Consider the following 16,917-nt stretch of genomic DNA (forward strand, 5'->3'; position numbering starts at 1 on the left):
ATTATTCTTACATTATTATATTTTTAATTTTTTAGTGTTTTTAAATTTAATCCGTAAGTTTAAAATTATTTAGATTTAACCTGTGAAAGAATTATATCCATAAAAGTTATTTTGCAGTATACCACATATTAATTTATATTATAAATACTCCAATTTATTAGATTTAACCCGTGAAATAATTATTTTTGCATTTTTATCAGCATATTATAACCATTAAAGTTTTAATTGTTCATATGAAACAATATAGTTATTACTGAATATTAGAGTTTTTAAAAGAAGAAAGTATTGTATAGATATTTTTGGCATATGTTATTAAGTGTAATAAATTTCTTAATATAGAAATTGTTTTAGGAAATTGTAAACCAAATTTGTAGAGACATTTTAGGAATCTAATTGATTTAGTTTGTATGTGTATTTTTTTAAGGATTAATTTTGTAAATAAATATAACTTAAAGGACACCAAATGTACTTCAATTTATAGAAACACAACGGGATAATTATTTAGTTTTATTTATTATAATTTGAGAAATCTGAGGAATCAACCCCTAAGTACCTCAAATCAAGCAATGTAGATGACTAAATCTATATTTTACAATCAAAATATGTAAATCAAAAATTTCTATAGAAAGTCTATACAAACAAAATCTTTAAAGATAGTTTTGGTGATTTTATGGGATTAAATGTATAGATATTTTTAAGATTTTATGGCAATAAATGTAACAAATGTTGGTCGATTTTAGAAAGTTTAGTATTTGAGTTTCTCTGCAATGTTATTTCTGGAATTTTTTTAGAGGTTAATGTTGTAAATAAAAATTTAAATAAGCAAAACTTAAAGACATATACTTTAAAAATGTTAATATAGATGCTACTTAATTACAAATTGTATTAAAAAATAGTCTAATGCTGAATTTAAAAAAGCGTGAGAATCTAGGGACCAAGCTTGTTTTAATAAAGACTCCAAAAAACAACCCTAAGAAAAAAAGGGAACAACAAAAGCTGTTCATATTTCTCTCTCCCGAGCACCTGAGAAAATCTAAATCTATCATCGGAGCGTGAACAACACTCTCCTCTTTTGCAAAACCCACAGAACAATGCTAAAACGACATCGAATCTTCCCTCACCACCAATAGAATTCTGCGACGTCACCTTTTCTTCCCCTTTTCCCATAAACCCCTCTAAAAACCCTTCTTTTAGGGTTTGTTTCAATCAATCTCATCCATCTTCTTCAATCTCTCTCACTGATTTTTTTTAAAATCACTGTTCATTCAATAAAGCTTCGATAAAGCTACAGGCTTCTTCTTCAACTACTCTCTTTTGTTCGCGTTGATGTAGCAAAACAAGCAAAAACACAGAATGTTTCGTTTCTCGTTCCGCTTCTTCTTTCTCGTTCTGTTGCTATCGGCTGGAGAGATATCATCGCAGTTGGGTTCTGGTCCGCACATTACCGATGTTAACATACTCTTACCTCCAAAGATGAAGAACCCAGTTGAGTATCGCCTTCAAGGAAGTGATGGCTGCTTCAAATGGTACCTTTACCCTAAAAAAAACCCCAACTCTCTTATCATGTTCAATGTTGCTCAGCTTATATATTTGCTAAACTGTGATTAGAACGAGATTGATTAGAAGAATGATTGCTTTTTCTCAACTGGGTTTTTGTATTAGAGCTTCGAAGTTCCTCAGAACATGATGATTATTATAGGAATGCTTAATTTGTGATATCGTTTCATGATTACTTGATTTTTATAAATGGATCCACAGTATATTATTCTTAATTGTGCTAAGTGAGTGTTCTTTAGTGTTAGGAACTTAATTCAAGAGATACTAGCTAATGTTGTAGAGATACTGGATTTTAGATTTTCTCTGTACTATTATTAGTATGGAAGTTTTTTTTCTTTTCAAGCTGTACTGTTAGATTAGAGATTAAGGTTCTGTTTTTCTTGTGAGTACTTAGCTTAGTTTGTTTATGTCTTGTGTATTGTTCAATTTAGAAATCTGTGAATAAATTGATTATAAATCTTGAGTTTTTTTTTTTTTTTTTTTTTTGTTTTTAATTTTGTAGGTCATGGGATCATCATGATATTCTGTCAGTTACACCTGAGTTTAATTCGAGTAGTCATTGCTCGACCAGCGCGCGTGTGAAATCGATTGCCACGTATAGTGGTAGAAAAGAGACTGCAGTTTATGCCACTGATTTACAAACCGGGATGGTGATTCGCTGCAAAGTCTTTATTGACAACTTCTCGCGGATTCAAATTTTTCATAATTCTATCAAGCTTGATCTTGATGGACTTTCCATGCTTAGAGTCCGCGCTTTTGACAATGAAGGTTAGTGCTTTCGATGTATTCACTTTGTCGTTTCACAGCCTTTTTTCTTCGTTCCTGCTTGATAATTGGGTTTTAGTTTATCATTGACATTCTTAATAGTCTATAGCCTAACGTTTTGATACAATGTACTGCTTTTCTTCAGTTTTTGCTGTAATTTTTTTTGCTCTTCTGAAATCTATCTGTAGAAAACGAGTTCTCGTCACTGGTGGGTCTACAATTCATGTGGAAACTGACGCCTGAAAGTGGTGGAACAACGCATCACCTTGCTCATGTGCCTTTGAAGGAATCTCCGTTGACTGACTGTGGAGGACTGTGTGGCTACTTGGATATCCAGAAAAAGCTTGAAGATAGTGTATGTATATCTATTGATTGTGAATTACTGAATTGGAAAATTTGATGGATGAGAGATCTAATGTGACATGGTAACTGCAGGGTGTATTTGCTGATTTGTTTGTCGTGAAGGGAACCAAAATTGGACATGAGAAGGTTTCAGTTCATCTGCTTGAGGCTCCTCTTACACATATAGCCGATGAAATAGTACTAACGGTAGCAGAGGCCATGTCTCTTGAGCCTCGTTCACCAGTCTTTGTCCTGATGGGAGCTTCTTTTGGTTACACGTTAAAGGTCATGCGTGGAAATGTTCCTCAAGGTTTGTCTACATCTTGGAGATTAGTTATTTAGCAATGTTTGGGTTATTCGATAACCTTGTGTGTTTAAAGCTGAGTTTCCTTGATACATATGTCAAATGAATTCAGTGTATAGAGCAGCCTTAGTACATTTATATCAAGCTGGCAGGATTGTTCTAGGATGTTTCAGTGGTGTTAAATCATATTGTAATTTCTTTTTAACTGTAGCTCGAGTGTGATATGCTATGTTGCTTTCCAGTCTCGGTCTTGATTGGTCTATTGTTTATTTTATTTGCAGCCGTGCATCTTCCATCATCACATCATAGATGGTCTGCATTGAACTCTTCTGTTGCTCAAGTAGATTCTTTGTTAGGTCTGACTAAAGCATTAAGCTTGGGGGCAACAACAGTTGTTGTTGAGGATACCCGGGTTGCTGGCCACATTCAAGGATCATCTATTAATGTTGTCATTCCAGATACTCTTATCTTGTACATATCACCTTGGTCAATGTCAGAGGATCTTATTATAGAATCAAAACCTTTTCCATCATCCATGCATTGGTATGTGGTGTCTGGTCGTCAATATCTAATTCAAATGAAGATTTTCTCTGGAAGACCTGATGCACATGAAATCTATATAACTGAGGTATTGCTCTTTTCTTTTACCTTTTTAGCATGCCCACACGTAGTTTGCATCAGTTCTTTGTGTGACAATGTTACGTTGCTTCTGTATATTCTAACAATAGGACGTGGTGCATAGTTTCTTTATCTTTAGGTTTCAATCAATCGTCCATAAGCTTGTAAGGGTAACCACAATGTCTTTGGTCATGAGTCTCTTTATACTGAGCATGCGTGTTTTTCTTGGAGAGGAAAGTGCTGGTGGCTGGCTACACAGTATTCAAATCTTTAATACTGAAGAAAAGCCTGATGACGTGTCTTTTGTGGCTGTTTATTTTCTCACTGCTGTTCATTTGATTGCTTTGAAGTTTCTCTTTTCTTTGCTGAGTTGTCCAAATGATTTATCGTAGATAATATTGCAGGTATGTTCAACATAATAATTTTCTTTGTGTTGATTGCAGACGGATGACATAAAACTGTATGGAAACGATTCAGATTATTGGAAAATTCTCTCACTGCCAGATGAACTTCCCTCTGAATATAGTCAGCGAAATTCTAGAATTTTGAAAGCAATCTCACCAGGATTAGGAGAGATGACAGCTACATTGACTTACTTCAATGGGAATCAGGACTCAAAAGAGGTGAGAAAATTAGATATCTTTGGAACCCTTTTTGTCTCGTTTCATTTGTTGGCACTGCAGGTTCAATATTTTTGTCTTTAGCAGGTTCTCAAGGTTGTTCAAGAAATTATGGTTTGCGAAAAAGTGCAGTTCACATTAAACGGTGAAGATGGCATACCTAAGATCCTACTCCCTTGGACCCCTGCTGTTTATCAGGAGATGGAGCTAATTGTGACAGGAGGTCAGTTTCCAATTTAAGGTTCTCATGACATTTTTTTTTCCTGTTTTACAACCATGGTGACTTGATGATTATTCTCCTTATTGTAGGTTGTGCAAAAGCATCGAGTGACTACAAGTGGTTCACTTCAGATATGAGCATTTTGTCTGTGTCAGCTTATGGAATTATCCAGGCAAAGAGGCCTGGAATAGCTACTGTAAAGGTGGTGTCGACTTTTGATTCACAAAATTTTGATGAGGTATGTTAACTCGTTTGCATATTTTCCATTTGTTGTTACTTCAACAAATAGATTTTTTTTTTTTTTTTTTTTTTTGATAGATTCAAAGAGGCTGGATCAGAAATAAATCCACATGCTCAAACTCTTTGTTACGGTGCTGATTATTTTATTCTTCATAGGTTATTGTTGAAGTTTCCATTCCATCCTCTATGGTTATGTTGCAAAAGTTTCCAGTAGAGACAGTTGTTGGATCATACCTGCAAGCAGCTGTCACAATGAAGGCTTTGAATGGTTATAACCGGAACTATCATTTGTTACTTTTGCTGTTTATTTATAATATCTCTTTTTGTTTTGCTTTATTTTCTTTTAAATTGTTAACTTGGAGATCTTATATATCAGGTGCCTCGTTCTCTAAATGTGATGCTTTTAATTCATTGATAAAGTGGAAGACGGGGAGTGACTCTTTTGTTATTGTTAATGCAACATCTGAGATGATGATGTTGGACGAATTAAGAAGCATAGACTCCAGTCCTCCTTGTTCACGGGCCTATATATATACTTCGTCTCCTGGTCGCACAGTTCTACAAGCAACTCTGGCAAAAGAGTTTCATTATTTTGATAAGTCTTTAAGTGAATCAATAGATTTGAAAGCAACTTTGAGTATCGGATCTTATCTGCCATTTTCTGTCAGACAAGATAGTGATGGGAATCATCATGGTGGATACTGGTTTGATAAGGCACAAGAAGAAACTGAATTTGGTGTTAGTAAGCTATATCTTGTACCTGGGACATATGTTGATGTTATGCTTCTTGGGGGACCTGAAAGGTGGGATGGCAATGTTGAATTCACCGAGACTGTGAAGACACTCTATGAAGATGAGGAGGATCGTACAAGCAGAGTTAACGTCCATCATGAGTTTGACCGCCACGCTAATATGTATAAAATTTCATGCCAGAAGCTTGGCTCCTATGTAAGTTGCTGACATTCTATGTGATTATTTTATGGATATTTGTTGCAAATACTTTTGATATCTAAAGTGAAAGATGACGCTGTCACCTCTTCCCTGCTTGAATTCATCCAGAAACTGGTCTTTTTGCGTGGGAATCTGGTGGGTATAGACCATCCTTTACCTGCAGTGGCAGAAGCTATATTGTCTGTTCATTGCAGCTTACCATCCTCTGTTGTGCTCATTGTTGATGAACCTGGTATGTTCAATATTTCCTCTTCCATAGGTTGGATCTTTCAAAGTTGCTCTAGGATTTACCTCCACTGTTTAAGAATGCCATGATTAGCTCATGACTTGAGGTTATACATGTCATTTTACAGTTAACAAGCTTGATGTGATTAGAGCTGCTAGTCAAGCTGACAGGGCACCAGGAAGACTTCGTGTAACTCCTGTGACTGTGGCAAATGGGCAGATAATCCGTGTGGCTGCTGTTGGTATTAGCGAATTTGGAGAAGCTTTTTCAAACTCGTCAACTCTTTCTCTCAGGTGGGAACTGAGCAGTTGCAAAAGTTTGGCATACTGGGATGATGATTATAACTCAAAAATGACAAAGTCTAGCTGGGAGAGATTTCTGGCTCTTCGCAATGAATCAGGATTGGTAAAGATATTAACCAATTCCCTCGTCTATTTTATTTTTCCGTTGTTAAATTATATATCTTTGACCATATACTGTTTTGACAGTGCACTGTTCGAGCCACGGTTTCTGGTATTGATTATTCTGTTAAAAGCCAATACTCAACTCTGCTTCCACAAGGTTCGGAAAGTACTCTCACTGATGCTGTACGCTTACAGGTATGCATGTTGGAAGATTCGTTGTTATTCATTACTCCCACATTTCTTTATCATGTATTCCCGCTAAGGCTCCAATTTTTTTTCTTCTGTTATCTGAATTAACTTGTTACTATCATACGGCTGTAGTTGTTTTTTATTTCTGTAAATTGGTTGCAGTTGGTTTCCACACTAAGAGTCACACCAGAGTTCAACCTGGTCTTCTTTAATCCTAATGCCAAGGTAAATCCTACTCATTAGCAAGCGTCTAGTTTGGTGCATACATTGATACATTGGAAACATTTGATGGTTTGAGCATATGCATTTCCCTGTATCTTTATTGGTCTCTGGTTATACAATTTTTGAGAGAACCAGAACTAGGTCTGTAGTACTAATTCAATAGTTTTCCAACCAAAGGTAAATTTGTCAATGACTGGAGGGAGCTGTTTGTGGGAAGCAGTTGTGAATAATTCTCGTGTAGCAGAAGTTATACGGCCCCCATCTGGCCTGCAATGCTCGCAAATGATGCTGTCTCCAAAAGGTTTAGGGACTACACTCGTGACAGTATACGACATTGGAGTTTCCCCTCCACTTTCAGCTCTTGCGTTGGTAAGTGTGTGCTCTAAACATGATAAGCTAATTTTGGAGAATTGGGGGATTTTATTGACTTGTTAATGTATGAGGAAGATGACTATGACTTCTAACGGAGAATATTTTGGGGCCTGTTGTGTGGAGATCAGTGTCTGGATTGTCACTCTTGATTTTCATGAACCCTGAATCTTTCAATGCAATTCTTTTCATACAGATTAAAGTTGCAGATGTGGACTGGATAAAGATTGCATCTGCGGATCAGATAAGTATAATGGTATGTTTAGCAGGTCTATCACTTTCTTTAATATTCTGCTATTCCCTCCCCGTCTGTTTTTAGTTCTTTTTTGGTTCCACTTTGCTTTTTGTGATATCTAGTATGGTATTCTCATGCTTAATTTGAATGCGGCAGGAAGGAAGTACACACTCCATTGATCTCTTGACTGGCATTGACGATGGGATGACCTTTGATTCTTCCCAGGTTTAAGACATAATTTTTGTAGATAATTTGATTCACATGTTCTTGTTTTCCTTTCTCTAACATGTTATGAAAATAAGCATTGTCTATCTAGCTACATCAATCTATAATATATCTGAATTCTATATATAAAAATTATCAACATTAAAAAATGATATTTTGTACTACGATGTCTCTATGACTTATATTTTTATTAGCTTTTCATACAAGTTATTGATTGCTGAACTGTCAATAAGTGCAGTACCCACTTATGGACATTATGGTGCATATCGAGGATGATCTCGTGGAGCATGTCGTTGATGATGATTTACTTTCTGTTGGTGAACACGTGGCAACTTCCTCTTTTAAAGTTGCTGCTAGACGACTGGGAATAACAACCCTATATGTGGGTTTTCTTCTTGACTCTTTCCTTGCTGTTATGATTTTCTTCTAGAACTAGGATTATTTAAGTACATCTGAAGCAAACTTTTTTAATAGGTCAGCGCAAGACAACAGTCAGGAGATAAAGTAGTAAGCCAAACTATTAAAGTCGAAGTTTATTCCCCACCAAGACTTCAACCAGAAGGAATATTTCTTGTTCCCGGTGCTTCTTACGTGGTATGATATATGGAATATTTAATCTTTTTCTTTTAATCTCTGAGCTTTGGGTCATTGTGTAGTCCACATAACAATTTTTTTGTCTGATAAGCATTTTTTTTTGGTACTTATAGCTCACTGTTGAAGGAGGCCCGACCATGAATGTTTCTGTTGACTACACCACTGCGGATAACGAAGTTGCAAAGATTGAAAAATCAGGACGCCTATACGCAACATCACCCGGCAATACGGTAGGGGCAAAATGCTTTGAAATCTACCTTTTTTTTCAATACTCAAATCCAATAAAGCAGAACAAAATTTGGCTGAAAATTCCAGCTACGCTTTATGGAAAGATATGGACTTGAAAGATATGAAATTTTGACCTTGTTTCTTTTGTGACCAGACAATCTATGCAACTATTTACGGGAGTGAAGGTACTGTAGTTTGTCAGGCAAAAGGCAATGCTGAAGTAGGGCTTCCTGCTGCTGCAATGCTGGTAGCTCAAAGTGACACTGTGGCCGTTGGACATGAAATGCCTATGTCCCCATCATTTCCTGAGGTGAGAATCATTAGCCAGAAATAACTCGCTGCTTAAGTTAATTCGTCTGGAGTTCTCACTTGCAAAAATCTGATTCTTGGTATTATCAGGGAGACCTTTTGTCTTTCTATGAGCTCTGCCGAGCATACAAGTGGACTATTGAAGATGAGAAGGTCCAATTCAGTGTTCACCATTACAGTATAAATAGTAATTTATTTTTCCGACTCCCATGTTTATGACATAAAGCTCTGTTTTTTCTTGTTAAGGTGTTGATTTTCAGTGCATCATCCATTAATGCGGAAGAGAATGCTGGTTTTGTCAATGTCGTCCAAGGAAGGTAACTTAAGATTATCGCATGTGCTCTTGCATTTTTGTACACTATAGATTAATAAGATGCAAACCGTTGTCCAATTATGGTTATTATTTATTTTCAGGTAAGGCTAATTAAAAACTTTTCCCTATAGGGAAGTTGCTTTTCACTAGTCTAAAATATCCTTACAAGGCATCATCATGCTCAACATCATACAACTTTTTGAAGTAGGCTTAGCTAGTGCAATTAGCTTGCACGTATTAGCCAAAGACACGATTTGTTAGTTATAACTTGAGCTTAGTATTCGTGTATTTTGTTCAGCTAATTTATGCAGCTTAGTATTCGTGTATTTTGTTCAGCTAATTTATTCGTGTATTCGTGTATTCGTGTATTTTGTTCAACAACTCAACAAATTCTAAAGAGCAGCTTACCTTTTCTATTACAGATCAGCTGGCAAAACCAGAGTCACAATTGCCTTCTCATGTGATTTCGTGTCTCCTGGCTTGTACTCTGAATCTAGAACGTATGAAGCGTCGATGATTTTATCTGTTGTGCCTGATCTGCCACTTTCTCTGGGGACGCCTATGACTTGGGTTCTTCCGCCTTTTTATACATCATCTAGTCTATTACCTTCATCTTTAGAGCCACAGAAGCATAAGGATGGTCAAAGTCACAGAGGCAATATAGTCTATTCCATATTGAAAGACTGTAGTTCTCGGGATGATTTTGAACGAGACACCATATCAGTTAATGGCGGAAGTGTCAAAACAACAGATAGCAACAATGTTGCATGTATTCAAGCCAAAGACCGCACAAGTGGAAGGATTGAGATTGCTGCTTGTGTGAGGGTTGCAGAGGTATTATAAATGTGAAAGTGTATCTAGACTATCTTTCAGTAGGCAATGTTATAGTAGAGGATCGTTGTCTTCTCTAGTGCGTAGCCACTCGATTCATTATTCTATGATTTTCTTGCTTCATTTATCTTCTATTTGTCTACTTTGTTTGTAACATAGAATTCTGTCAGGTTGCTCAAATAAGAATGAAGAGTGAGGGGATCCCTTTCCACGTGATAGATCTAGCTGTTGGCGATGAACTTGAACTTCCAATAAATTACTTTGACAGTTTAGGTAACGCTCTCACCCTTTTATTGTGTATGCTTCATTTTTTTGTGTATTTGTTTTGTTGCCTTAATCTTTGATTTTGTTTTGAAAAGGAATTCATTTTCTCGAAGCACATGGAGTTACTACATACAATGTTGAAACTAATCATCGTGATGTTGTATCTATTAAGACTGTCAATGACCAACCAAGTGCCTACATTAAGGTGTGTTGATCCTTATTATCAATTGAGACATGTTGTGCTTATATAACATACTTAGTTAAAAAGTTAAGATTTTTGACGTACAATCTATCTTCTGTATATAATGAAGGGAATAAAACATGGCAAAGCTCTCATTCGGGTTTCCATTGGCGGTAATACCAGGAAATCAGACTACGTTTTGGTAAGGACTAATATCATGAATGAGTTACCTAGCTTTATAAATATTATCTGTAAAAAATAACTTAGTGTCGTGTAGTTATGCATCTGTTATGATTTCGCAATTGGCTATATCACAGGTGTTTTCTTTTGTCAGGTTTCAGTTGGGGCGCGTATCTGTCCTCAAAACCCGGTCATTCACACTGGAAATTTCTTAAATTTCAGCATAGCAGGTAAAATGTCAAATCAAATCTACATGATAAAGCCATTCGAATGCCCCATTCTGTTAAAAAGTAACAGATTTCTTAAAATCTAATACACTTGCACTGTGATTTAGGGGCAGATCATCAAATCTCTGGTCAATGGGTTACATCAAACAGAAGTGTCCTATCCGTCAATGTGGCATCTGGCCAAGCTAAAGCGATCAGCCAAGGCTCAGCTCATGGTAAATATTTTCATGCTTTTTCAATAAGATATATTCTTTATCTTGCTGCTGATCGTTGTTGCGTCTGCACAGTTACATTTGAAGGTCATGGTTTGAAATTGCAAACAAAAGTCACAGTGCTACTTGGAAACACCATAAATGTTGACTCTCCAAGAGAAACACTGACAAATGTAGACATCCCTGCAGAAGGGTATAACTTTCCAGTTAAATTCAGGTCTGTAATCTCTTAATGTTGCATTGTAAAAACATTTATAAATGAAACTAGTCACTGATGATGATATAACTGCAACAGGGAGAACAAGTTTGCAGTCTCTGAGGCCATGTTTAACTGCCAAGTAGACCCTCCGTTTATAGGGTATTGATGCTTATTTCAACTATACTTGCAGTAATTTATGTGTGTGCATATATATATATATATATATATATATAAATGCTCATTCGTGCTTTGACTCTTATTTATCTTGCATTGAAGATACGCAAAGCCACGGATGGATCTTGATACTGGCAACACTTATTGTCTTTTCTTCCCATACTCACCAGAGCATCTGGTTCACTCCATGACTATAGCAAAAGACATGAAACCTCATGTGTCGTTCTCCATTAGTGCTTCACTCAAAGAAGCTCATCATGTTTCGGGGTCTGCATCTGCACTTCTTATTGGAGGGTTTTCTGTAACGGGGCCAAACAAGGTTATCAAGTTTCTTACTTTCTTTGCATCTCCGAAAGTATCGTTAAGCAAAGCCTATATGTGCTTTACGTGAGTTTGACCTGGAAATATTTTGCAGCTGAATATAGATGCGAATTCAAACACGACCATCATTTCAATACTGGGGAACACCGGTAAATCCCGTATATCCATTGGTCGTTAGTTTTTTCTTATTTCTCTCTTTTTCTTTTTTTTATAAAGAAATGCAAATGATACGTAATATTACTCATTGCAGATGTTCAAATTCACTGGCGTAACAAAGGTCGGTTATCGATCAGCTTGATCAAAAGGGAAGATTTTGGTATCGCAGGGCATGCACTATACAAGGTAATTTCTCACTTAAACCCTATCTATAAGTTCAGTAATCTAATCCATCCATACTAGTATAAAATTAACAATTCATCGATATTCATTCACATTTTTCAGGTGGATGTGTTAAGATCAGAGCAATTCACAGATAGAATCCTCATCACTCTCCCTGCTACTGGTGAGCTACTTCTTATTACACCGGTTATAAATTAGGCTCTAATTCTTCAACTTACCATGTGATGAAATATTTTCTACAGGCCAAAGTGTAGAAATCGATGTCTCCTATGACACGGGCGAGTCCCTCTCTAAAGATGGAGACTGTATTTTGTTCAAGATACTATGGAGCGTTTTGGTGTTGACTGTATCAGTGATCATCTTGTTGAAAGTGATAGATAGATCAGGTCCAACAGGAGCTACTAGAACTGCAACAAACGGTGGAGCTGCAGCACCGGGAACACCAGAAAGAAGAAGCGGTGTGGTTACTTACCACGAGGAATCTCCTAGAACACCATCACCTTTTATGGAGTATGTGAAGAGAACAGTGGATGAAACTCCTTATTACAAAAGAGAAGGAAGAAGAAGGTTCAATCCTCAAAACACTATGTAAAATCTAAGATGATGATGATTTTGTTGCTAGTTGGAAACTTTGTTCATTAAAGATTAGAACATCTTTTTGTTTGTAAACCACCAAACCCGAGGCCAGCAATGTTTATAGGATTTGTGAATTGAATTGTCATTAAAGGATCCGTAATTTGTCAGATATAGGTAAGTTATTTAGGTTTTTGAATTAAGGGAGATTATTCGATATAAAGTTTGAAACTACAGTAGTGATTATTCAAGACCGATGTTTCCAAAAAGTAGCCAGGGAAGTGATTATATTGAAACATTATGGTCCGTTTATAAGCTATATCTCTTACTCCCGAGCTGTGCTATCACCATTTATGGTTTTGGTAGTCTTTAAATATAAATAAGTCTTGGTTTTGCATTTGATAAAACTACTTCAATTAAATTGCCCTCTACTGCTCTTTTTTGGTGGTGTTTTGGTTATTTTCATTTTGGATAAGCTAATAAATTATAAATGTTTGTGTACTAAAGGTATTAAATGTTACAATTGACGATTAAAACATCAAATATTAAGTATTGCTTAAAAAGTATATTAAGAAAACATGGCTGATGGACGGGGGAGATATGTATATAAAAGTGTTAACAACAAAATAATGATCTAACATAATTGACCATCTTTTTTACATATCAAGTATCTTTAATCATCTGCCAAACAGCTTTACCTCTTCCTTTGCCTACTAGGCTACTACTTTGCCTTTACATCATCCTTGTCTTCCTCCGCCACGGTGGATCTGGCTCGAGCCGGCGCTGCCATCTCCATCTCGGCGGCCAGGGCTTTCTCTCTAAACTTTTTCTTGATATCACTCTTGTAAAACTTCTTGGTTCGGACCACCAAAACCATCGAGACCAATACACCAAACAAAGTTATCGCAGTAATTATTATAAAAGACAACTTAAAACAAGACGTGCCTACGCAATTCAAATCTTCCCCACCCCTACTCGTGTTCCCTAATGCCTTATTTTGCTTATCCGCTTCCACGTCGTACAAATACCCTGCGACCCAAACCTTTAGCAAGTAAGACCCGATCGGGGTCGCTACTGCCCCGAAGTTATACAACGTCGCGTAGTACTTAAGACCAAAAATCTCGGAAATTATAGCAAGTAGAAGCGGCCATTGCGCAGCGCAACAAAACCCTATGATGACTGATGCAACGTAGAGTCCACCAGGGACATTAAAAGCGATGAGCAGGTAACCGGCGCAGGACAAGAGGAGGACCATTGTGAGCATCAGAGGTCTTGGGAATTTGTATTTGATCAAGAAGATCTCAGAGACCACACCTGAAACGACACGACCATAGTAGTTCCATATGCTTACGAGTGATACAAACGTGCTAACGCTTCTCTTTGGGTAGCCAAACGAGCTTCCGATTTGTCCCAAGTTGTCTATCGCCGTCAAAGTCCCTCCTACACCACAGATGGTTGCTAAGAACAAGATCAACATGTCTATGCTAAACAACGCTTGCAAGATCGTATAGTCATCTCCTCTCTCCGGTGGGCTAAACATAGTCGTCCAACACGACGCCGTTTTCACCCTCTCCCTCTCCTCCTCCTTGTCTGACTCTTCATCTTCGTCTTTAACCTCTGATGAATCTATACTCGATTCCTCGGTGACGATGTTGACCGGTGCTGGATTGTTTAAGGCGACTTGTTTCTCCGTCCAGAGTTTCTTCTCTTCCAAGACAACAACTATGATGGGCAAAAGAAGCAAGAGGAGCATCACGGCGACGCTACCTCCAAACTCACTTTGTGTGAAACCGGAGAGCTTGTTGATGATGATGACCACCATGAGAAACGTGGCGAGCCCTAGCGATATGTAGAGGAAGTTATACAACACCTTTAGCTCGTTTGTCTGTCTCGTCACTTTCATTATTCTTATTGTTCTCAAAAACGCAAATGATACTATTGCGGGCAACCAACCTACAAATACAATCACTCATACAATTAGTTGTATAAGGTTTAGTAGAACAAAGTCGTTAATCTTTGTTTTACATGTAATTTAATGACTACTCTGTTTTTGCTCTGTTTCATGTCATTAACCATAAAGTCTCATGACCAATAAATTTTTAAAATTTGAGCTTACCGATCATTAAGATAAGTTCTTTTGTGTCTTCACCATAAAAGGCGTGGTAGAGCTGTGTAATAATGGCGCCACTAAGACCAATGTAACCCTTGAGAATCCCCAAGACAACACCACGTGACTCCGGGAAGTTCTTAACGCACGTGACGACAGATCCAGTGTTAGCGAACACGAGAGAGTTGGCTCCAACGCAGATGTAGAGACACATGTGCCAAACTTGAGGTTTCGAGATCCGTTTAGTGACAGCGAGCCAAATCATGAAGTATCCAAAGAAGTTAAGGATGGCTCCGATCAAGAGGATGAACCACGGGGGAGTCACCTCGTTGAGTAGACCCGTGAGGACTCCGACGTTTGCTCCGAGATCTTTGAAGAAACTAATGAGATTAAGAGTGGTTTGGTCGTAGCCTAAGGTTCTCTTGATATCGCCTGAGTAGATACCAAACATGTAAGTGGCTCCAGCCGTCGACATGATTAAGATACTCGAGAAGAACATGAACCATCTTCCGGTTAGAATTTGGATGGCTAAACCCTTCATTGATCCACCAGTGGGTGACGCTTTTCCTCAGAAGTATGAACAATTGAAAATATTTGGACTATTGTAGGATGGAGAATAGAAGGGAGATAATAGTTACACTTATGGTAGCTTCAAGCTTGATAAATCTTACAACAGAATGACACTCCGACTTATGTGCGATGTTGTTTGGTTGCTATGTGACCCATCAAATTTATGAATAATAGACAACGATCCGTTATTCTATTTTTTCGAATGAATTCGTGTACGATTTAGATGACAAAATTATAAAATTATTTAAAAGAATATTACTTAACATTATTCTTTTCACACTATTACACGTTTTCCCCGCCAAAATGTACATTAAAATCGCATCCAATAAGTAAATGACACGCAGAATAACACGTCACATCGACTAGAAGGAATCCACAAAACCCCACACATAAATGATATTTAATTTTGTGGTCCGACGAAAAATCTTTTACTCTAGATCAAATCTTCCAGCCTAGTTCAGGACCATTTCAAATTATTTCGAGGTTTTGTGTAATTAGATTAAAATTATGTAATGTTAGTTGTAGATAAATACAGTTAAAAATTTAAACTCGAGGTAAGTTTAAAACATCGAAAACGTCTCAAAATAATTTTAAAAGTGGACTTTTAATACATTAATCTTTTAATCATAATCGCATCGCTCTTGTAATTACACTTTGTACTTTAAACAAAGCTAATCACACTGTCCACAGCTCTTACAAAATAGAGATAAGATAGATCCATATCAAGTTGTGTGGGTGGACTACGTTAGAAGGGATCCGATCCGTAGTGTGAATGTGTATCCAGACATATATAACTAATATAAGTAGGCATATCCATGATCTATATTAGAAATATTCTATTGCAATTTTTTATAACAAATATTTGTATTTGTATTGCAAAATATTGTATTGTATTGCAAAATACTACGGTATAACTTATTTTTAACGAAATATTGTATTGTAAAAGTTTATTTATTGCCATAATGAATTCAAATGTTCAAAAATATGTTTTAAATATTGTTAAAAATATTTACAAATAAAATGAAAAATAATAATTATGATTTAAACAATGATCTTCTGAATCTTTTATGAAAGTCATAAAAGAGAAATTCCTCAAAATACCATAATTTAAGTTTTTTTTTCCAAAAATACAACTCTTAAGTTTCTTTTCCAAAAATGCCACAAACACAAAAAATTGATTCTTCACTGGGTAAAATTCTTTTTTTCTAGGTTTGGGTTGACAAATTTAGATTTAGGGTATAGGTTTTTAGGGGATAGTGTTTAGGATTTAAGGATTAGTTTTTAATAGAAAAATATTAGTTCAATTTTGTGGTATTTTTGGAAAATGGTATTTATAAAAAAAACTAAAAAATGTTATTTTTGGACAAAACTCATTTTTGGAAAATTACTTCTTAGTAAAAAAAAAATACATAACAAAGAGTTGAAGAAAAGAGATGCGAAAATTTAATATTTGTGTTGGAAATTGATAAAATTTGTTGGGAAAAAATAAATTCCCTCTCGGTTAACTTCGGTTAAGCCTTAACCGACTATATTAAACCCAATCCAATTAGAATTAGGGTTTAATGGCGACTATAAACTAAGAGTCCCTAAACCAAAAGGGGGAGGAGCAGGGAACAAAAACCCTAAAAGCTCCTAAGAGACAACTATGATGAAGATTTATGGTCCTCCGTCAAAGCTTAGATTCTCCTATGATACTTGTGAGAAGATTCTGATCTAATATTGTTTCAATCTATGTAAACAAAGAGTTACTCATCAATAAAACATCTCTCCAAATGTTAGATGATCCGTAGAACTGTGTCAATCCCAAA

At 36.4% G+C, this 16,917-nt stretch overlaps 2 protein-coding genes across 3 annotated transcripts; one reads left to right on the plus strand and one right to left on the minus strand.

Moving 5' to 3' along the window:
• Positions 1-942: 942 nt before the first annotated feature.
• LOC104719708 (nuclear pore complex protein GP210) lies at positions 943-12,602 on the plus strand. 2 transcript variants are annotated; one of them, XM_087468906.1, is made up of 36 exons: positions 943-1,526; positions 2,060-2,325; positions 2,511-2,677; positions 2,758-2,974; positions 3,250-3,596; positions 4,030-4,209; positions 4,294-4,429; positions 4,516-4,664; positions 4,823-4,934; positions 5,043-5,614; positions 5,726-5,849; positions 5,971-6,248; positions 6,332-6,442; positions 6,599-6,661; positions 6,836-7,027; positions 7,224-7,283; positions 7,419-7,487; positions 7,726-7,869; positions 7,962-8,081; positions 8,195-8,311; positions 8,464-8,619; positions 8,709-8,771; positions 8,865-8,935; positions 9,354-9,765; positions 9,933-10,035; positions 10,122-10,231; positions 10,338-10,409; positions 10,542-10,617; positions 10,722-10,829; positions 10,902-11,043; positions 11,122-11,184; positions 11,302-11,518; positions 11,615-11,669; positions 11,771-11,862; positions 11,962-12,022; positions 12,102-12,602. In XM_087468906.1, exons 1-36 carry the CDS (start codon positions 1,354-1,356, stop codon positions 12,449-12,451), a joined length of 5,748 nt encoding a protein of 1,915 aa, XP_087325032.1. In that variant the 5' UTR covers positions 943-1,353; the 3' UTR covers positions 12,452-12,602. The 2 variants fall into 2 exon arrangements, with proteins under 2 accessions (XP_087325032.1, XP_087325033.1); XM_087468907.1 differs by having other exon boundaries at positions 954-1,526; positions 10,728-10,829.
• A 353-nt stretch (positions 12,603-12,955) lies between these two features.
• LOC104719709 (protein NUCLEAR FUSION DEFECTIVE 4-like) lies at positions 12,956-15,325 on the minus strand. The gene is made up of 2 exons (XM_010437673.3): positions 14,549-15,325; positions 12,956-14,385 (listed from the first exon to the last, which is right to left on the minus strand). The coding sequence occupies exons 1-2, from the start codon at positions 15,078-15,080 to the stop codon at positions 13,154-13,156; spliced, it is 1,764 nt and encodes a 587-aa protein (XP_010435975.2). The 5' UTR covers positions 15,081-15,325; the 3' UTR covers positions 12,956-13,153.
• Between the last annotated feature and the right edge of the window lie 1,592 nt (positions 15,326-16,917).

The sequence above is a fragment of the Camelina sativa genome, chromosome 10 (genome assembly GCF_030686135.1).
Source record: "Camelina sativa cultivar CO46 ecotype springtype chromosome 10, ASM3068613v1".
Lineage (NCBI taxonomy): Eukaryota > Viridiplantae > Streptophyta > Magnoliopsida > Brassicales > Brassicaceae > Camelina > Camelina sativa.

What these genes read in the sequence shown, in the direction of transcription:
- LOC104719709 (XM_010437673.3), bottom strand. Translation starts at nt 15,080, where the DNA reads ATGAAGGGTTTAGCCATCCAAATTCTAACCGGAAGATGGTTCATGTTC. An exon ending in AGAACTTATCTTAATGATCG is followed by an intron (nt 14,386 to 14,548) that starts GTAAGCTCAAAT and finishes TTGTATTTGTAG; the next exon opens with GTTGGTTGCCCGCAATAGTA.
- LOC104719708 (XM_087468906.1), top strand. Translation starts at nt 1,354, where the DNA reads ATGTTTCGTTTCTCGTTCCGCTTCTTCTTTCTCGTTCTGTTGCTATCG. An exon ending in GCCAGAAGCTTGGCTCCTAT is followed by an intron (nt 5,615 to 5,725) that starts GTAAGTTGCTGA and finishes GAATTCATCCAG; the next exon opens with AAACTGGTCTTTTTGCGTGG. An exon ending in TTCAATACTGGGGAACACCG is followed by an intron (nt 11,670 to 11,770) that starts GTAAATCCCGTA and finishes TACTCATTGCAG; the next exon opens with ATGTTCAAATTCACTGGCGT.